General features: G+C 48.4%; 3 protein-coding genes across 4 annotated transcripts in view; all 3 read right to left on the reverse strand.

Moving 5' to 3' along the window:
- Positions 1 to 2,382: 2,382 nt before the first annotated feature.
- On the reverse strand, positions 2,383 to 4,099 carry MRPS26 (mitochondrial ribosomal protein S26). Its single transcript, XM_006874834.1, has 4 exons — positions 3,888 to 4,099; positions 3,672 to 3,818; positions 3,465 to 3,588; positions 2,383 to 2,517 (listed from the first exon to the last, which is right to left on the reverse strand). The coding sequence occupies exons 1-4, from the start codon at positions 4,097 to 4,099 to the stop codon at positions 2,383 to 2,385; spliced, it is 618 nt and encodes a 205-aa protein (XP_006874896.1).
- A 12-nt stretch (positions 4,100 to 4,111) lies between these two features.
- GNRH2 (gonadotropin-releasing hormone 2) lies at positions 4,112 to 5,906 on the reverse strand. Its single transcript, XM_006874857.1, has 3 exons — positions 5,750 to 5,906; positions 5,468 to 5,598; positions 4,112 to 4,363 (listed from the first exon to the last, which is right to left on the reverse strand). Exons 1-3 carry the CDS (start codon positions 5,904 to 5,906, stop codon positions 4,112 to 4,114), a joined length of 540 nt encoding a protein of 179 aa, XP_006874919.1.
- Positions 5,907 to 10,859: 4,953 nt separating this feature from the next.
- The window catches only part of PTPRA (protein tyrosine phosphatase, receptor type, A), a 125,244-nt gene continuing 115,507 nt past the window's right edge, over positions 10,860 to 20,596 (reverse strand). The window contains exons 19-22 of one of the 2 annotated variants that reach the window (XM_006874835.1): positions 16,522 to 16,647; positions 16,288 to 16,439; positions 11,917 to 12,052; positions 10,860 to 11,179 (exon numbers count right to left, since the gene is read on the reverse strand). In XM_006874835.1, coding sequence (XP_006874897.1) covers positions 11,105 to 11,179; positions 11,917 to 12,052; positions 16,288 to 16,439; positions 16,522 to 16,647 — 489 coding nt within the window. In that variant the 3' untranslated portion in view covers positions 10,860 to 11,104. The remainder of the gene's footprint in view (positions 11,180 to 11,916; positions 12,053 to 16,287; positions 16,440 to 16,521; positions 16,648 to 20,596) is intronic. The other variant, XM_006874836.1, reaches the window with a different exon arrangement.

Consider the following 20,596-nt stretch of genomic DNA (forward strand, 5'->3'; position numbering starts at 1 on the left):
TGCGATTCTTTCCTCTGGTGGTAATTTGACAAGTTCAGTTGAGTGGGTAGTGAAAGGCGGCAGCTCTGCTCAGATACTCTACAACCCCATCTCAGATATTGCTTGAGGGAGGGCCTGCATCTGAATATGGGCTGTGGATCTATATGCTCACTTATTCAGCTTTCTGAACCTCAATCACAAATATTTCTGGTTTCTACTTGGTTCAGATGCTTGACAAGCCAATTTTACCTAATTTGATAGGTGGGTCAAGAAACCTGGGAGTGTTGGGGCAGAGTGACTCACAGAGTGTTGAGGCCATGGGACACACCAGACACTGGCTAAGCAAAGGTCAGGAACAAGCAAGGACAGACCTTTGGCCAATGGTCAGCTTGTAGTCCCGGTACTGGGTTAAGTCCTGTTCTTAGCTGCAGTCCTCGACTATTAGGCCAATGGTTAGCAAACCTTTTCTGTAAAGAGCCATATAATAAATATTTTAGATTTGCAAGCCATACGATCAATGCTGAAACATCTCATTTCTGGCCCACTAGTACGAAAGTAGTCAATAAATGGACACGGCTGTCTTCCAGTAAAATTTTATTTACAAAAGTAGAGTGGGTCAATAGGTGGAATCCAGAACCCCATCCAGAACCGACTGAGGTAGGAAATTTCCACTGGAAAGGATGAGTACACCAGCCTGGAGTGGCTAGAAGAACACAAGATACTTCGTGAAAGAAAAGATCAGCAGGAAAAATCCGAAACAGTAGTGGCAGTCTGATTACTACCAAGAACAAGTAAGCTGTTTTCCCGGGAGCCATCAAGGCAAGTGGTCGGGACCCCTCAGAGCAAACCCCCTTCCAAGACATGAGTAGGCATGTGGTCTGGCTGGTGACCACTATGGTCACCGATAAGGGGAAGAGGGGGATAAAACAGCAATGAAGTGGCCTGCTAAGTCCGACCACATTCAATAGACCCCTGTGAACCTGAGTGGAGATCTGGATGGCCAGCAGTATGGCAAGACGCAGGGACTCATGGGCCCAGAGGCAGTGACATGGCCACAGAGGACTAGAGCGGAGAGTGAAGCATAGAGCTGATATGAAGTGAGGGGAGATGCACAAAAACACCCATACTTGCAGATAGTAACCACTTGACCTGGCTTCGATGGCTAGATGATCAGAACTCAACTAGAAGAGGGAAAAGAAAAAAAAAAGAGTAACCTGCTACAATTTGATGAACTTTACCTATACTTACGGATGGTGTTGTTATTGTTAAGTGTGTCGAGTCAATTCTGACCCATAGCGACCCTGTATAGGGTTTCCAAGGAGCAGCTGGTGAGCATGTTTTTGCAGTCTGGAGCATTAACCCACAGCAGCACACCAGGTAGCTCAAAAAAGTAAAGAAATCTTTAAAGAGAGGATCATTCCCATCCTCTCAGTACACAGGGTTGACAGGGATGGGCAACTTAGACAATGGCTACCCAAAATGGGGGGCCTATAAAGGCAAGAAGTGACTGGCTTTCAAGAGGAAGCCTAGTTCCAGATGGGGCGGGGGAAGGTAGAATCACCACTGAATGATTTTCCATCTGTTGGGACCAGGCTGGCGAAAGGAAACGGGTGTACCACTCTTGTGGTACAATAGTGAATAACTGCTGTCAGGACTGATTGTGAGGGTAGGAAATATAGAGGTTTATGTTTTTTGACAAAAGGAGGGGAGTGATTGATTTTGCAGCCCAGGAGTGGAGGTCCCTGGGACCATCAAGTGAGAAGCAGGGAGAGTGGGACACCGTACCCAGAAAGGCAGACACACCAAGGATGGAGACAGAGACGAGATGACATGGACAGATGGAATGGCTGGGGACATTGGACTCAGGGAGGGAGAAGGGCTATGGGCTGGCAGACGGAGGGAGGGCCTGTGTGGTGTACCCTTTGGTTATTTAATGATGCATGGAGGGAACTAGAATCATTGCAATGAAACAAAATACAATAGGATGAGTGTAAAGCTGATGTTCTCTCATGTAAACTTCACAGTAACACCTTAAAAAAAGGAAAAAAAAGTAGAGTGGGTCAGATAAACCCATGGGATGTAATTTACCGTCTCCCACCATTGATGATACTTAGGATACTTGCTGCCCTTAGGACTGTGACCCAGCCAGCTCCTCAGTGAGAAGGAAACCACTCTAGAGTAGGGGCTGTGCTGAATGAAGACTGCTGCTGAGGGCACAATTAGGGCCTCGTATTTGGGAGTTTCTGAGCACATGGTGGCTGCAGAGGCCAGTGCGAAGGTTCAATTGCACCAGGTGAGGCTTCCTCAAATGAGGCATCCACTAGTTTATCCCAGAGCAGGCCCAACTCTCTGACTCTCCCCACTCACATGGTCCTCAGAAGGGTTATGTCATTACTGGGCCCCTTAGGAGCCCTTGTGCTGTGGCCTGACCACCAGTCCCTCTCTGGTAACAGCCCAGTTGTAGCTCTTTGGTGAATCCAAAGCTTCTTCCACCCGCACCTCCAGATTCTCTCGTGTGATGAAATTTTTTGCCTCCTCCTATTGGGAGAGAAGACAGATGAATGGCAGCGCTATAGGACGTGCGGGCCTAGCCATGGGGCCTACTGGCCTTCAGTCAATGCCACTGATGTAGAGACTCCAGCTCTTCTTGGAGAAGGGTCTCATGGAGTCCAGGTCCTCTGTGAGTGTCCGACTGACCTTCTAGAACAATGTCCTTAGGTAGCCTTGCCATGCTCCCCTTCTTGGACAACCATTGTGCAGACACCTCAGCCCAAACCCAAGCACTAGTGGTTATTAATCTCATGCCTGCGGGGTGAAACCAGTCCCTCACTGCTGCCTGGTCACCTCTTAATTTCTCTTAGACAAAATTTTATTACTTTAGTACTTTTATTACCACTACATGCTGAACCAAGATTGCAGTGGTCATAAAACAGAGTAGTTGCTGCTTACTTCAGGGAGTCAGTTGTGTAGAGGGTTTCCGAGGAGCAGTTGTTGTGTTTGAATTGCCGAATTTGTGGTTTGAAGTCCAGTGCTGATCCACAGCGCCACACCAGAACCACTATATGATAATTGGGCTGTGGATTAGGCGTTGAACGGCTAACTGCAAATTCAGTGGTTCAAACCTACCAGCCAGTGGGCAGGACAAGAATGAGGCTGTTTTTATAGTCTCAGAAATTCTACCTAAAAGTCTCTGTAAGTCAGAACTGACACTACAGGAGTGGTTTTGGGTATTAATTAAGCCTCATCCGTTCTTATGGTATTACTCTTAAGTGGTCACCATGATTTTAAATCTTAACACCTTTCAAGCCCAGCCCAGATTATTTCACTTTTTCATGACTTTATCACCTGTAAGGCAAGATACCAAACTCCTTGTGGACTTCTTGGGTCTCTCCCGCTGGTTTGGGGTGTGCTCACGCCAGTGCCCCACCCCCCCGCCGCTGTAAGGACACTTGTCCCCTACGCCCCAACCCCGAAACGCTGCGCACCTGCAGCTGCAGCACTTCCCGCTCCTTGAGCTGCACCCAGGCCTGCTCCTCTAGGGCCTGGCGGGCCTGCTCCTCCGCCCGCCGCCGCTCCTGCTCCCGCGCTTTCTGCCGCAGCCTCGCTGTCCTATGGGAGGTGAGAGGCCGAGCCTGAGCGTGCTTGGGTCTCCCGGCAGTGGCTTGGCGGCCCAGCCCGACTCGGCCACTTACCGCAGCTCGTGCAGCCGCTGGTTCTCCGCTTGGTTCCAGGCCATCAGCTCCCGGTGCTCAGCGGCCTTTTCCTGGGCTCTGCGCTCGGCCAGAACCCCGACTCGGGCCTCGCGCAGCTTCCTGTGCACCTCAGCTACAAACTCCAGCCTAAGGGGAGACGCGCCTACAGTCGGCACCCTCCTGGCGCCCATACCCACCCCACCTCCCGTCACCCACCTGAGGGCGCGCACGGTCTGGCGGTACTCCCGATAACGCTCGGTCACCACGAAGAGCTCCACAGGATCTACGGTGGGCGAGGTGGCCACGCGCCCAACCTTGGACTTGGCCGGCGGGTCATGACGAGTCTTGCGACCGCGCGCGGGAACCAAGAGCAGGGCTGGGGCCCGACACGGGGGCCGCGCTGCCAGGTCGCTCAGCGTGCGCAGCATGACCAAATTGGCTCACTGCATCCAGCACGCCGCCGTGGCATCACCGTGACCCGGAAGGAGCCGCGGGGCAGCATGGGACGCGCAGTCCCCGGGCCCCGCCTTCCCACCCTTTTCCCAAGAGACCGCGCGAATGTGGCGTTGTCCCGCTGCCGCCTTCTCCAGCCCTTTCGGGCTGTGCAGCCGGAGCGGCGACTCTGCCGCCCTCGGGCTGAATCTTCCCTGCAGGCCCTGTCCCGCCCCCCAGCCCACACGCGGGGTAGGGTCCTGGGAGGGGATTGACAAAGAGTGGGACGAAGGCGAGAAGTCAAGGCCACAGCTCGGGGACCTCACATCTTTATTGAAGGGCGGGCGGGGCGGGGCGCGGCGCTCGGAGTCCCGTCTGCGGAGGAAGAGGGCCGGTCATTCCTCCGCCCGCCGAGCTCTCCCTACCTCCCGGAGCCACGGGTCGCCCTGCTTTATGGGTCCGAAGGACTCGTCCTGGGGAGACCTTGAGGACTCAGCGTGGGGAGTTGCGTTGCCCACCACAAACATTCTGATACGTAAAAATCAGAGCTCACACCGACCTAGGCGATGCAGCTTTGCCCTATGGGAATTTACCACTTTCTCAGCGTAGTGGTTACGAATAGGGCTGCGAACCTTAAGGTCAGCGATTCGAAATTACCAGCCGCACCGCGGGAGAAAGATGAGGCTTTCTACTCCTGTAAAGATTTACACCCTCGGAAGCCCTGTACAGGGTCGCTATGGGTCGGAACTGACTCGACGGCACTTAACAACAACCTCTTATTTATTGTACTACCCCGGTGCTCTTTTTTTTTTTAAAGGTTTGGTTGGCAGAATAGTAAAACACCTGTCACGGAGCTCTGATAGCGTAATGGTTACGAATCTGCTAACCTCATCGAAACTACCAGCTGTTTTCGCGGGACAAAGATGAGGCTTTAGGCTCACGTAATTTACAGCCTCGGAAACCCTGTACAGGGTAGCTGTGAGTCTGACTCCACGGCATATAACCACCACCACCCAAGGCATCTGTACACACCTTTGTGGGAAGTGTCAGTTCTCGGCTATGGTCTTGGAGAGCTCTACAGCCTGCAAGTCATTCCTAGAGCCCTATAGTCTATGTACCGTTGGACCCTCATTTCAGTGCCTGCATGTGCAGCTACTGCTTTTATCTTCAACGATAGATCTTCTCTTTTAACGAAGTATCGTATCAAACATGGCTTAGAATTCTCCCGGGGTAGTTGTGTGCAGCAAGGACAGAAACAGGGTGGCTGCGGCAGGGGTATCCCAGTGGTGTCTCATTTCCCCCAGCCTTTTGCCGCGGTGACCAGTGGCTGGGCTTGAATGCTGGAGGCCTCTCACCCTACTCACCAAGGTTTGCACCAGGCGCTGCTTCCCACGGAGGGGCCGCTGGGGCACTGCACTGCCCTCCCAGGGCACACTGTCTTCAGGTGGAGTCAGGGTATCACTGGGGAGGCTGTGGACAGTCTGGCCTGGGCTGTCTGGATGCAGTGCCCAGGAACTCTTCCTCAGAAGGGAGCCTGAGCAGCTGCCAGTCCCCCAGCCCACCCCAGGCTCAGGGTAGGTGGAGGGCTTCAGCCAACACTTCTTAATCACTTTCTCCCCTTCAGGCTGAGTTGGCCTGTCACCCACCTGGGACTCCAGGGGCCTGCTGGAGGCCCCAGGGGGAGATAGAGGCTCGCTTCCCTCCAGGGTACCAGCCATGGGACCAGTGTTGAGCCTTCATGGGTCCAGGGTAGGTGGTCAGCAGCAGCAGCAACAGGAGGAGGTCTAGCCTGTGGTTGGCCATGCAGGGCTGCTCCTCCGTGGACAGTGAACAGTACTCGAGTCTGGCTCCCCACATATACTCCCCATTTCTTTTCCTCTAGGTTCCCCTTTGACAGCTCACTTCAAGCCTGCAGGGGTTTGGGCCCTGAGGACTCCCTGAGCAGGTCACAGAGGAGGATGCTCCAGGGAACCAACCTTCCCAGAGGGCTGGAGTAACAGAAGCTACCTAAACATTGCCAGTTCTGAGGACCCTACATGTGGTCCAGCCCACCCCTCTGTCCATCTAGGAGCTCCAGAATGGGAAGGAGGGTTAGAACAGACTTCAGGCTGTACAGAGTTCTCACCTGGTGCTGAGAGACCCTCTGCTTATTTCTCTGTGGCAGCAGCTGGGGACATGGCATATGTGGTGGTGGTAGGGTATGTGTTCTTACCCCTTGTCCCTCCCATGCTGGGGCAGTAGGGAAAGGTCTGGATGGTGGAGTTGTGGGGGAGAGGAAGGATGAAAAGCTTCTCTGGGATGATCTTCACTGAAGGGGCTTGGGAAGGGGGAGAGAGGCATTGTGTCCCCAAACACCCAGGCTAGACTTGATTCAGCAGCTCCAGGCCTAGGGGAGGGCAGCCCCCTCACTCACCAAGGAAGAGTGTAGACAAGGAGGCTCCTCAGGCAGCAGGGACCCCCGGCAGACAGTCCTGGGATTTATTGGTAAGGAGGCTCCGCCCCTGTCCCCACCAGCCCAGATGCCAGTGACGTCTTGAAAGATGGAGTAAGGCACCTCACCAGTCAGCTCCCTCCCTCAGTATCAAGCCCCCTAGCACACACCAGGCAGTCTTGCCCTGGGGTCACTAGGCAAATGCAGCTCTACCTTCCCAGAGGCCTCAAGTCCCTGGATGTCCTGTGCTAAACCTCATCTTCCCACTTCCTGGGCTGCACCCTCTAGCTCTTGATCTAGAAGCTTGAAGCTCTTTGGCTTAAAGTGGAACTGGTGGCCTGGAGGGGCAATGCTAGGGGATTTAGACTCCCACCCAGTCCCAGGCACCCCAAATGGAAAAGTGGGGTCCAGGGAATGGGGAGCTCAGAAGCCCCATAAGTGATCTGGGAGAAGAGGCTGTGAAACCCCCCACCCCACCCCCACTCTGGCTAAGGGTTTGGACTGGGTGTTAAATTATCACTAACACACCTGGACATGAGGGCTATGCCCTTCCAGGTGGGGCAGATTTGGGTGGGTAGTACTTGCCTACAAGAGAGAGAGAGGGTGTGTGTATGTGGCAGCCGAGGGGGCAGTGCAGTCTCTGGTACTACCAGCAAAGGGAAGGGGTACTTCTGCCACTCCAGGCTCCAGCCCCCTCTGTTCGGAGCTCACCCTGGGACCACATGTGGATGCAAGACAGTTGCCTGAAAAGGTCCTAGCCCCCACCTCCCAGTCTGCGTCACAGGCTCAGCTGTGTACCGCAAGCCCCAGCTTCTGGGGTCAGAGGCCTGTTTACAGGGTTAATAGCCAATCTCCAGACCTGGGCTGAACAGTCAATGTGAGCCCCAGGGTCAGACTTTCCACTGTGGTGGTGAAAATCACTGAGTCACATAGGAGCTCGGCAAACTGGCCACTATCAGTCCCAGGTACTGGGGGGCTCTCAGCAGGGCAGGCACATTGAATTTCAGACTCTAAATATTTGTATGGATTGTATGTTCAGTTAAACTGTTTTGGGAAACACAGACTTTGTTATTATCTGTATGGGTCAATCAAATGATTTCTGGGACATTTGCTTTGTTTAGTAAATATGACTCTGAGTTCAATAAACTAGCTAAATTCTAGTTTGGCTTCACAGAAATGCCTTATTCAAAGTCTCTGACATTTGCTTTAAAAGAGGAATGGGGGCACTTTTATTTTTTTTTATAGTTTGATTATAACTTTTTCTGAAGAAAAAATCAAAAACCCCACAAGAAAACAACAAAATAAAACCCACACCAGAGCAACTAAGGTTTCTGAGGAGTGACTGGTGAGTTTGAACTGCTGACCTGTGGTTTAAACTGAACTTGTGGTCCTGTGCTTTATCCAGATTGTAAACTCTGGAATTCATCTTTGCATCTCTCTGGGCAGAGCGGAGTCATTTGTTTACCACTGAGCACTTCCTAAGGAGCCCTAATGGTACAGTGGGTTGAGCACTGAGCTGCTAACTGCAAGGTCGTTGGTTCAAACCCACCAACTGCTCTGCAGGAGAACAATGAGGCTGTCTGCTCCTGTAAAGATTTACAGCTTTGGAAACTCTAGGAGCAGCTCTACTCTGTCCTGTAGTGTCCCTGAGTCTGAATCCACTTGAGGGCAGTGGGTGTGTTTCTGGGCTGAGCTCCTCCTAGAGCTCAGGCCCAGGACATGGACTTGTTCCTGTCAGGGAAATACTCCTAGTCAGTGCTGAAAGCAGAGGAGGGACAGGGCCCCGAGTGGTGGCCCTGCAGAAGGACGATAGGTTCACCAGCGGCCTGGGAGCAGGGACAGGCATAGTGGGGGTGACTCTATGTGGGGGCAGAGACTGCTGGACAAGAGGTGGGAGCCCTGGGTGCTCAGTGCACAGGAGAAGTTCAGGAAGCAGGGGATACAGAGTTTAGGCATCCCACCTCTGAGGACAGAGATCTCAAAGGAGCAGCCAGAGTGAAGACGAAAGTCAGAAAAGCCACTACACAGATCGTAAAGGATAAGAACTTAGGCCTGGGGAAGTTCTTTTTTACAAAATGAACTAGATTGTTGTGTCTGGGGGAGGGGAGTTATGAAGGAAACAGAAGACTCAGTAGAGAGTAGGTGATGAAGTGAGGTCTTAGAGTGGCAGGAGACAGGGCTGAGGGTGTGGGTGGGGTGAGGCCCTAGGCAGTACTCTCCCCTTTCTGATAAGTCCTCCTCCCCAATACTCAGGCCTTTCCCACACAATTGTGCCTTGTGACTCCCATATGTATTCCTTTTAGCCAAAACGATTTCTCGCTGGGTTAGGCCTCTTGCAACCACATGTGCCATGAATAAAACAAAGTAAGAAAGGCTGGAAGAGGGCTGGGGTTACACTGCAAGGTGAGGATGAGAAAGGGAGCAAGGAGCCAGCCCTGCTTGAAGGCATTCATTTAGCAACCAGAGTGGTAAAGTACTAGCCCTGCCACCAACCAATCACTGTGGACTCCAGGAGACAACTAGCGGGGCCACAGCGGCTATATACCTGCTCTGCAGCATCAGCCAGAGGAGAGGTAGCACAGGAACTCAACTCGTAATGGTCTCCCTTGTTTGTTGAATGATGTGCTGACCCCACACTAGCCCTTCTCCATCTGCCTGCATTTGATTGATCTCCAAGAGGCACAGCAGGATGGTCTGCAAGATCTCCTCCCCAAACACGGTACCTCTCTTTAGAAATTCCTAACTCTGTCTTTGCTTAATTCATCTACCACTGTTTCAAAACAAAAAAACGTACTGAGTTTTGAGTTCTTGGAGTTCCTTTGTTCCTTACAGAAAGACTAATGTAACTCATGCTCATCTCTTGAAAGTTTTTTCACCTCCCCACAGAAGCCTCTCAGGGCCCCTCTGCACACTACCCTCCTTCACACAAACATCCCAACTATGTGCTACAGAACCTGGTGCCCCTCATGGAGCTGAGGAGTCTTTTGCAGCTTCACAGACCTCCAAGGCCCCTGCACAATGCGGTTCCACTTGCCCTGTCCCTCCTTTTACTCATCTGAGTGTCCACTTCAGGACCCACCTCCTCCAGGACCACAGCTCCTTGATCTCTGAGGGGGCTTCATGGCCCCAGTTTGGGGGTCCTACCCCTTACTCCTGACAGTCTCACCCCCACTTAGCCCTGCACTGACTGCATGGGGACCTATTCACTTCCCAAGTGCTGTGATGAGCTGCTACAAGAGACTAGGAGGGCAGTGGACAGACCCACCCTCCCAGCTGTGTCCCTAACTAAAGACCATATTTTGTAGCACCTGCGGTAGCTAGGTCATGTAACTGCATTTAGGCCAATGGGATATGAGTGGAAATGAAAAGTATAACTTCTGCCTCAAATGCACAAAGGTCCTGAAAAATGAAGCTGCCTGCCCTCCATGCTCTCTCCCCACTTTGTGTTGGGAGTATGGACACAGCAGTGACCCAGTTTCAACCACGAGGACAAATACAACATTCTGAGGAACAGCGGAGGCACAAGATGAAAAGAAACTGGGTGAGAAGCAAATGAATACCCACCTTATTAAGTCAGAGTATTTGGGACCTCTCAAATACATTTAGCCTAGATTTTTGTCTAACATGTCGGGCTCTTAAACTCCCACCACCCTGGCCTCTGGAGCTGAGGCACTTCCATATAAAAGTCCTGGAAAGGAGGGCAAATATGAAAAGAAATGGATGCCACTGAACACAATCAAGGTGGATCTGAAGGCCTATTCTGGACAGAGAGACAATCTCTCTTGACAGCTCTGTAGCACCAGCGACTGGAGTCAGACTGGCTTCAGTCCCTGAGTGGAACCACCTCCTCTTTCTTGTGACCCTGTGCTTCAGGTAACCCAGTCAGGGAGTGAGGCTGGTGGGACCACTATACCAAAAGGAGTCCAAGGAAATAGCAAAGAGCAGGAGGGAATGTTTGGTGCTAGGGACTTAGGACTGTGCCTTGGAAAAACCCAGCCTAGTATGGTTGCCCCACCCCAGACAAAGGGAGAGACATTTCCTTAGGGAGTCAAAGCTTTTATTAGCTGATCATCCCTAGTGTGAGCCAGAGATACCACTCTGATCCCTCTATTCCCCAGGGTGGAATGAGGGGTGCGGTGCTATGTACAGTGGGAGGGAGGGACAGAGGCCTGCACAAGGATATTGGGACAACCACTTTCCTCAAGAGCTCTGAGAACTTTTGTGCTTTTTTCTTAGTTGGTACTGAGCTACCTGGAATAGGTTTTGAGTTTAACTTCTTTAGGGAAAAGATGTATAAACCAAACAATAATCCAGCTCAATTTCCAGGCAGGGGATTTCACGATATCAATCCAAACATCACACTATTTAATTCCCCAATAAAACATTGGAAAAATGACCATCAGTGCTAACACATTTACATATAAAATCTCCACCTAATAGGTAATAGAAGCCTATGTACCAATTTCTAAAACAGTTATAAGATATATACACAATTTTGGGTATATTAACAAAACAGAATATTACAAAATATTAAAGAAGGCAATTCTTCTGTCCACGGTCTCGTCACCTCTTACTTAAAGTTGGCATAATCTGAGAATGCATCAATATACTCCTGCACCACCTTGTAGCAGAACTCATACTGTTCCTGGAGAGAGATAGGTGAGGAAAAGAGCTGGGTTACTGAAAAGAACGCCTCACCTGCAGTCCCTAAACGACCCATTTTTTAAATAGAAAACAGAGAGGAAATTGACTGTTTTTGGACTTCCAACTGTGCCCTGATCTGACTGCCAGCACCCCTTTGGGGCTGAGTGGAGCCGATCTGCAACCATCATCAAGACCCTGGGTCCTTCAAGATTAGACAAAGGTGTGCTGGGCTGACAGGCAGCAGGCTGGGGTAGTGACTCAGGGTGGCCCACACTGCACCACGGCTGCAGCAAGGGCACACCCTGCTCTCAATGTCTCATCTCCTCTCAAACCACTTAAAATTCACTTTTGTTTTCCCTCAAACATTTCTAATGCCATGAGGTTCAGAAACCCTTTTTGGATGTCTGACTGGCATATTCAGAGGTTAATGGAGGTTCAGGATGTTGACTCAGAGCCTGTAACAGAGCCTGAGCTCAACAGAGGAAAGGAGAAAGGACGCGCCTGAGCGCACTTGGACTCCTAGGTTGCCCTACCCCAGGGCCCATTCATGGACTAGTGAAGAGCCCTATGCTAACCTTCACAGAGGGTCCCTCACATCTCTTGCTGGTGATAGGGGCTGTGCTCCCACTATCTCCCCTCAGAAGTACCTACTCCCTGAGCTGGCCCTGACAGGCAAGGGTTGCAGGTGGTCTGTGCACATCCGAGGGGCAGCATGGGCAAATGTGTGGGGAAGCATACCAGTGTCTGGACCATGTGTGGCCTCTGCAGCCGCAAGCTCTTGACGGTCTGGAAAACATCCAAAATCCCTTCTGCCTTCACCCGCTCCAGGACTGTGCTCAGGGCACAGAAGGTCCCCGTCCTTCCGGCGCCCGCGCTGTAACAGAGCAAATGCAAATACTGTACTGTGCTGAGGTGAGAAGCAGCGGCGATGAGTAAGTCAGGCTGTGTTCAGTGCTCCTGGGAGGAGAGGGGGGTGTCTGTGACTGAGTGGGGCTGCCTCAGTGTCCCTGCCCCCCAGCCTGAGGAGCCCTGTATGAGCACAGCTCTAGGGAGGTGGGTGCACTCTGTTGCCCTTCTGTCTGGACCAATGAGCCTGCCAAGGCTCTCATTTGTGAGGGCACTGGGGGTGCCTTACACACACACAGACATATGTACATGCCGAGTTGCTGAGGGCTCCTGTTAGAGTTCTAGTCCTCTCCTTCCTTTCCCCGACAAACCCTGCCCTTCTGCACGGGTATGTGGCTGCTGCTTTTCTAGACCTTTTCTTTCTAAATCTCAGAAATCCAGACTCTCACCTTGATACTATCCACACTATCCAATGTCAACAGCTGACTCCTTCAAGAGATACTTGTTAGTGCCTGCCTGCTCTGTGGTGGGGACTGTGGGATTTAGCAGTATTCCCAGACAATAGGGAAAGGAAATGAGAAAAAAAGAGTTCTAGGTAGGTGGAAAGGAGCTCTGGTAGCATAGTGGTTACAAATCGGGCTGCGAACAGCAAGGTCAGTAGTTTGAGACTACCAGCTGTTCCACGGGAGAAAGATGAGGCTTTCTGCTCCCGTAAAGATTTACAGCCTTGGAAACCCTGCACAGGGTTGCTATGAGTCGGAACCGACTCCACGGCACACAGCCACACTACCAGGTAGCTGGAAGGGAGGTGTGAGGAAGCCAGTACAATTATTGGGAAAGGTAACAGTGGACAGATGGACAATGGTGGAGGGAGTGAGAAACACTTGGACTCTGAAAATACACTGCAAATACAGCTGAAAATATTCTGCCGAGAAACAAATAATCAACTGTGTCTAATGCTGATCAAAGGGCAATCTGATGAGGACTGACAAATGATCACTGGGGTTAGTTATAAGGAGGTGAGAGGTACTCTTGATGTGGCAGCTACAATGGAATGAGCGCATAAGGGGATGGCTAACTAGAATGGACTGAAGAAAGGATGATACGAGGATCTGTAGACAGCGTGATGAGATTTTTTGAGGGGCCTTACTGATAATCAGAGAAAACAGGGTGGCACTTGGAGGAGAATGTGGGACCAATGCTTACTTTTATATTAAGATAGGAGAAATTACAGCGTGATGATGCAGGATAGTCAAGTCACGTCCTTGAGGAGACACAAGACTATGTAAATGAAGGGTGGGTGTGAGCTCAGACTTGTATGAGCCCCTCCCGAACATGGCTAGGATGGTGGTATGTACACAATTACATTACATTTATGTGATTGATTTGTTATGCTAGTCTTATGAGGAGACTCTGCCTTTTCCTAGTCTGAATGAAACAATCATGTTGGGAAAGTCCAGGTGACAGGACTTTCACTCAGTGGAGACCCTCAGTCCAGCAGCCCATGAGGAACTGAGTGCTGCCAACAACCCCATGGTCAGTGTGGAAGCAGATCTTTCCTGAGTCGAGCCTCAGATGAAACTGCAGCCCCGGTCGACGCCTTGACTGTGGCCTTGTGAGACCCTCAAGTGGAATACCAGCTAAATTTCACTGACTCCAGACCATAGACATCGAGAGATAATAACTATGTGTTGTTTTGAGATGCAAGTTTGTGGGTCTACTACACAGCAACTGATGACTAATACAGTTGACTTCAGAGAGAAGTACAGACAACCCATCCATTCAACAGGAGGGAGGCAGAGTACAGCACCAGGGCAGGGAGCTGGCGGGTTGTGCTGAGACATTGATTCTGCTTATGTAGTGAATAGAAAACATGGTCATCTGTTAAAGATGACGATGGGAGAGGAGGTGTTGGAAGTGTGAGGAAAGATGAGGTGTGAAACCATCATCTAGGATAAAAGTTGGCAAACTTTTCTTTCTGTAAAGGGCCAGATAGAATTTTTAGGTTGTGTTGGTAAACAGGCAAAATGGAGTTACAACTGCATCAATGAGATGTGTGATGTGTCAAGCAGCAGTGTGAAGAGACCAGAGCACCACACAGTCTCTGCCCTAACGACTCAGCTCTGCCACCACCTTGTGAAAGTAGTCATGGCCAAATGTAAACAAACAAGTGAGCTGCCGGTGTACCAGTAAGATCTTCTTGTTGATAAATGCCATTCATTTGGTTCCGACTCATAACGACTCTGCATAGGGTTTCCTACGAGTGACTGGTAGGTTTGAACTGCAGACCTTATGGTTCAAAGTCCAGTGCTGATCCTACAGTACCACACCAGGAGTCCAGTAAGACCTTATATATGGACAATAAGCTTTGAATTTCATGTCATTTTCACATGTCATGAGATATTCTTTTCTTTGGGGGAAAAAAAAAAAAAAAGTTCTTAGTTTGTGGGCCATATAAGCCAGATTTGGTCATGGGCTGCAGTGTACCCTGGCCTAGAAGAGTGGGGGACATAGGACCTTCGGGCAGCAGCAGGGGTCATCCATGAGCTTAATGGTGATGCATTTAAAATGAGTCCTGTAAATAGTCAGCTCCATGGGTGTACGTGCAGGGTAGCCAGAAAACAGGGGGTTTGCCAGAGAAAGTGACTAAAGGAGGGAGGAGCATGGGAAAATTTAATAACAGATAAAAAAGATGGTATGTACAAGAAAGTGGTTATTGGATAGGCCAAAGAATCCTTTCAATTTTGCCAATTCAGTGGGGCAAAATCCATCCATCCAAATTTTCATTCTTATCCTACTACTAGTAAAATTTAGCATCTTTTCATTTTTACTACCTATTTGTACTAGTTGATGTCCTTTGCCATTTTTTGTTCTTTAAAACATTTTTTAAAAGATTTATTTTTGTAGAGTTAACATATTAGCATAGTTCAAATTTCAGAAGGATCCAAAATGCTAAATAGTGAAATATCTCCTCTCCACCTCATTTTTTAGTCACCCAGCTCTCCTCCTGGGATATAACCAATGTCACTGTGTCTTGTGTGTCCTTCTACATCTAATGCCAGTACATCAAGAGAATCCTTTAATATTTTGCAACTCTGTAGTATGAGGAACATTACTGAATACATGTTTAGATTATTTCTAATCTTTTAATATTATAAGTAATGTTTCAATCCTTATAATGCTTTTATTTTGGCTATATGCAGAACATTTAGTGTGTATGTTTCTAAAAGTTCTGCTCGCCTTTCTATTTTCAAAACTGGTTGTTGTAGTTGTTATGTGTCATGGAGTCAGTTCCAACTCATAGCAACCCTGTACAGGGTTTCCGAGAAAGCCTCATCTCTCTCCCGCGGAACAGCTAGTAGTTTCGAACTGATGACCCTGAGGTTAGCAGCCCAATTCGTAACCACTACGCTACCAGAGCTCCTTAACCAACTGGTAGACATTTAAAATATATTCTTCCTTCTTTCTTTTTTTCCCCCCTTACTAACCTAGTGGTGCTGTGGGTTAGGAGTTAGGCTAATACCTGCAAGGTTGGTGGTTCAAACCCACCAGTCACTCCACAGGAGAAAGATGAAGCTGTCTGCTCCCCAAATATTTGTGGTCTCGGAAACCCTAAGGAGCATTCTACTCTGTCCAACAGGATCACTATGAGTTGAGACTGACTCGAGAGGCAGTGGGCTTGGCTTTCTGGTTTATAAAAGTATAAGGTCATGGTTCAAAAAGCTTTTTTCTATGGTGAAACCCAATCTCAAAAAACATGCCTCAAAGTTTCTTCTTCCCCTAAAGTAAGTTCTCTTACCATCATTCTTACTTCTGTCAGTGGCAACAACTTACAGCTGGGAAACATCTTTGAATTCCTCTTCTCCGTCACCTTATGTTCTTTAGTCTAATTTATTTTTTCTCAAACTGTGTTTCAAAATCTCCCCCATCCTTCTCTTTCCCTGGGCTTCTTTAAGGACGGAAGCCAGGCCCTTACCTTCACCATCATCCACTGGGCTCCTCACTGCCGTTCTTTTCTGAACAGCATCACCATCCCAAATGCTACAGTATCTTAACATTCTTGGTTGCCTTGAACTAAAGAGGCTGAGTTCAAACTCCAAGGTCTTCTCGTGCCATCCAGCCCTGTTCTGGTCATCAAAACGGACTGCCCTGTGCTCGTCAATATCCCACTCCTGTTCTGCTGTCCTCATGGGCTCACCCTCGCTCGCTCTCCCTCTCTGTGCCTGCTTCTCCCACCCCTCTGAGGGCCAGGGCGAGCAGTACCTGCAGTGCACGGTGATGGGGTGGTTTCCTGACTGCTGCTGCTGCTTCTGCACAGCTGCAATGATGCTGATCATGCCCTTCCCGTCGCTGGGGATGCCCACTTCAGGCCAGCCGTGGAAGTGGAACTGCCGGATCTGCCGGCTCTTGTTCTCCTTTAGAAAAAGGGAGTTAGGGAGGCAGGGACATTGGTGCTTTCCCCATGGGAGGAGCCTTATCTATCACCTATCATCTTACCCTGGTGTTAGTGACCAGAAGGTCTCGGACAGTATAGCTCTCACATTCCTCCTCTTTCTTCAGCTCCGCTGTGATGTCTCCATAGGACACCAATCCATCCGACGGCCAGTACTGGGCACACTTCTCCTGGGGGGCGGGAAGGGGAGGTGAGGTGCTCAGATGACTGTGTGGTAGAGGCAGGGCTGTCCAGGAGCAGTCTGACCACTCTTAGTACAGCTACTGCTCTCTCAGATGCATTTCTTCCCCAAGGTAATGACAACTTGGTAGATCAATGCCTTATTTAACATCATTCTAATTAACCTCTGATCCTCATAAAATCATCTATATTTAAAAACTCAACCCACTACCACATATACCAGTTAGTCTTCTAACTAGCCTGGTGGTGCTGTGGGTTAGGAATTAGGCTGATAACTACAAGACTGGTGGTTCAAACCTACAAGTTGCTCCATAGGAGAAGGATGAAGTTGCCTGCTCCCCAAAATATCATCTCAGAAACCCTAAGGATTATTTCTAGTCTAGTTTACAACACTCTAGGGTCTGGTGAGGATCTCTCACCACCTATCTCAGTTGGCTGGCTAGAAGTAGGAGAAGGAATGAGTATCTGTTCCTTTTGTTTGGCCTTTGGCTTTTAATTTTGTTTGTGTGTGTGTTGGGGGGTGGGGCTTATCTGTTTGTTTTGGTTGCTCACTTGATGTCTTTCCATACTTGATAGCTGCTTACGTGTCAGACTGTTTAATTGAGAAAAACAAAACCCATTTACATGAGTGCTCAGCCACAGCACTTCATCACAATTCTGGTCACACAGCACTTCTTAACCCTCTTATCTTTGGAACTTGAATCTGCAGTGGTACTTTCAAATTGCCAGCACTTGTATTTCTGTCCTTGCTAGGGAGGCAGGAGATGATGTACTGCCCACCTTTGCTTGCACCTGGCTTAATCCCCTCTAGAGTGGGAGCTCCTTGTGGACAGGGACTCTCTCTCTCTCTCTTTGTATTCCTAGTACCTTGCACAATGCCTGGCATATAGAAGGCTCCCAGTTAGTATCTGGTAAGTGAATTTGTTTAATGTTTGTGGAGTAAGAGTATAAATGACATATATAAAACAAAGCACAGTTAAACTACCCATTCCTTTAGGGTATTTTTGGATAAGATACCACACTACCAGTCATTTAAAAAATCCTCAACCACAAAACTAGTATATGATCATTAGAAAAGATCTGGAAAAATTAAGAAAAGTAGGAACAGAAAAATAAAAACCCCTATTTTTAAAAATCATGATGAAAAGCTTGTATGAAAACATGAAAGATACTCAATGTCATTAGTTGTCACAGAAATGCAAATAAAAGCCACAATGAGATACTATTTAACTCACATTAGGATGGCTAACATAAAACTAAAACAAACAACAGAAAACAACAAATGTTTTTGATGATTTTCCAGGGGAAACTGGAAAATTTTTTCGCTGCCAGTGAAAACACAAAATGGTATGACCATTGTGGAAAACAGTGTGGTAGTTCCTCAAAATACCATAAAGAGAACTACCATTATGACCCAGCAATTCCACTCCTAGGTACATAACCAAAAGACCTGAAAGCAGAGACTTGTACATCACTGTTCAGTGCAGCACTACTCACAATAGCCAAAAGGTGGAAACAACCTAAATGCTCAACAGATGAATGGATAAACAAAATGTGATACATATATGTAACCAGTAGGAGAAATGACGTCTTGATATATGATACAATATGGATAGAGCTGGAAGACACTATGTGGAGTACAGTGAAGCAATCACAAAAGGACAAATACTGTATGGCCTCACTTATATAAAAAGACACAAAAAGGCTCCCACTCCCAACATGAAGCAAGTCCATTTTAGTAATTCTTCTTGTGCTTCCTATGTGTCCTTTATAAAGGACAAAGTGCTCATTAAATACACACACACACAGGACTTATTGAAGTGGTGATGAAGGAAATGCCACAGACCAATGTATTTCCATTTGTGCCTTGGAACACGTCACGAATCTGTGTGTCATCCTTGCACAGGAGCCATGGTAAACTTCTCTGGACTCTTCCAGTTTTAATACATGTAGTGCTCACTTCAGCACTACATATATTAAAACTGGAACAGTCCTGTGAAGATTACCATGAGCTAGAGAAAGAGAGCAATGTTTATAGTGGGCGGGGGAGGGCGGTCTGCAGTTTGTTGAGTTCTTAATTGGTTATTCTCTGATGAGAAAGTGAAATACTACTGTCCCACCCTCAATAGCTTCTAAATATTCTAAGTGTTACTTTTAGCAATGAGGCATCAAAGAGAAGAAAAGGGGTAGACTGGAAGGATATCTCTGGGGACTGAGCAGAGGGGATACTGAGAGAACACCTCCTAAAGCTCTGGATAGGATGTTGGTCAATAGTGAAAGCAAACAGGGCCTGCTCTGGCAGATGAATGGGGACAACTGTCCAAGGTGCTTATATATGCATAAGATCTGGACCAACCCAAGAGGGAAGAGTTCAGCAGTGTTCAACTCAAGAGCGAGCTTCATGTGACACAACTATTACAGGTGGGAAAACAGGTAAGGAGTTTTAGGAGAAAAAAAGTCTGATAAATGTATGTGCTTAGGATTTACGAGATGGTATGAAGTATGCTGAACAAGTAATCCAAGAAGCAGAACTACAGGAAGAACATGCCAACAGGATTGGAGGAAGACTCATTAACAACATGCAATATGCAGATGACACAACCTTGCTTACTGGAAGTGAAGAGGACTTGGAATACTTACTGATGAAGATCAAAGACTACAACCTTCAGTATGGATTGTACCTCAACGTAGAGAAAATGAAAATCTTTACAATCACCACTAGACCAATGAAAAACATCATGATCAACAGAGGAAACAATGAAATTGTCAAATATTTCATTCTACTTGGACCCACAATCAATGCTTATGGAAGCAGTAGTCAAAAAATCAAATAACATATTGCATTAGGCAAATGTGCTACAAAAGACCTCTTTGAAGTGTTGAAGAGCAAGGATGTTAGTTGCAGGACTAAGGTGTGCCTGACCCAAGCCATAGTGTTTTCAATAATCTCATATGCATGTGAAAGCTTCATAAGAAAGACATGATCTCTGAAGCATACCCCATGATTCACCAACTGACAGAACCATCCAAAGATACATACCAAACACAGCCTGTGTTTCAGGTACCGTGCTAGGTTCTGATGACACAGCAAGTGAGACAGGATTTTTGTCACCTCACCCTCTTCTAGGAGTAGGGCAAAGATGCAACAGAAGGAAGGACAGACAGTACAATATGAGGCTGGAGAGGCCTTGGAAGCACAATGAGAAGAAACCCTAAGAGGACTTCAAGACAAGGAATGACATGACTACACTCACAGTTTTAAAAGGGTCACCAGCTACTGTATGAGGTAGTAACTAAAAAGGAGTAGGAGTGGAAGCTGGAAAACCTGTTGCAGGCTACTTCAGCAATGCAGGTGAGAGGCATTAATGGCTTGGACGACAGTGGCAACAGTAGGTATGCTCAAGATAAACCAACAGAGCAGTGGGGAGCAGCTGGAAGAACAGAAAGTACTTCTTACAGGAAAGACCGACAGGAAAATTACAAAACAGTAACAGCAGTCCGAGTGATTACTGCAAGAACAAGCAAGTTCCTTGCCCAGGAGACATCAAGGCAAGTGGTCGGGTCCCCTCAGAACAAACCCCCTTCCAAGACTAAAACTCAATGGGAATATACAAGCAGACATGCACTCTGATTGGTGACCACGTTTGTCACCGATAAGGGGAAGTGAGGGATAAACAGCAATGAAGCTGCAAGCTAAGCCCTACAACATTCAACAGACTTGAAATGCAGACGGGTCTCTTGTGATACAATAGTGAATAACTGTTATCAGGACTGTTTGTGAGGGTCAGAAATGTAAAGGTAGATGTTTTATAGCAAGGAGGGGAGTGATTAACTTTTCATTCTAGGACCATCAAGGGAGAAGAGCAGAGAGTGGGACCCTACCCAGAGAAGCAGTGATGCCTGAAATGGAGTCAGAGATGATGATGTGGAGTGATGGAG

The sequence above is a fragment of the Chrysochloris asiatica genome, unplaced genomic scaffold (genome assembly GCF_000296735.1).
Source record: "Chrysochloris asiatica unplaced genomic scaffold, ChrAsi1.0 scaffold00304, whole genome shotgun sequence".
Classification (NCBI taxonomy): Eukaryota; Metazoa; Chordata; class Mammalia; order Afrosoricida; family Chrysochloridae; genus Chrysochloris; species Chrysochloris asiatica.

Bases quoted from the DNA above. Each gene is read 5' to 3' on its own strand.
- MRPS26 (XM_006874834.1), bottom strand. From the start codon at position 4,099: ATGCTGCGCACGCTGAGCGACCTGGCAGCGCGGCCCCCGTGTCGGGCC. The intron at 3,819-3,887 runs GTGGGTGACGGG...GTCTCCCCTTAG, and splicing joins CAGACCGTGCGCGCCCTCAG to GCTGGAGTTTGTAGCTGAGG. The intron at 2,518-3,464 runs GTGCGCAGCGTT...CTCTCCCAATAG, and splicing joins GGGAAGTGCTGCAGCTGCAG to GAGGAGGCAAAAAATTTCAT.
- GNRH2 (XM_006874857.1), bottom strand. From the start codon at position 5,906: ATGGCCAACCACAGGCTAGACCTCCTCCTGTTGCTGCTGCTGCTGACC. The intron at 5,599-5,749 runs GTGGGTGACAGG...CACTGCATCCAG, and splicing joins GCAGGCCCCTGGAGTCCCAG to ACAGCCCAGGCCAGACTGTC. The intron at 4,364-5,467 runs GTGAGTAGGGTG...ATCCCCTCCCAG, and splicing joins AGCGCCTGGTGCAAACCTTG to GACCCTACCCCGCGTGTGGG.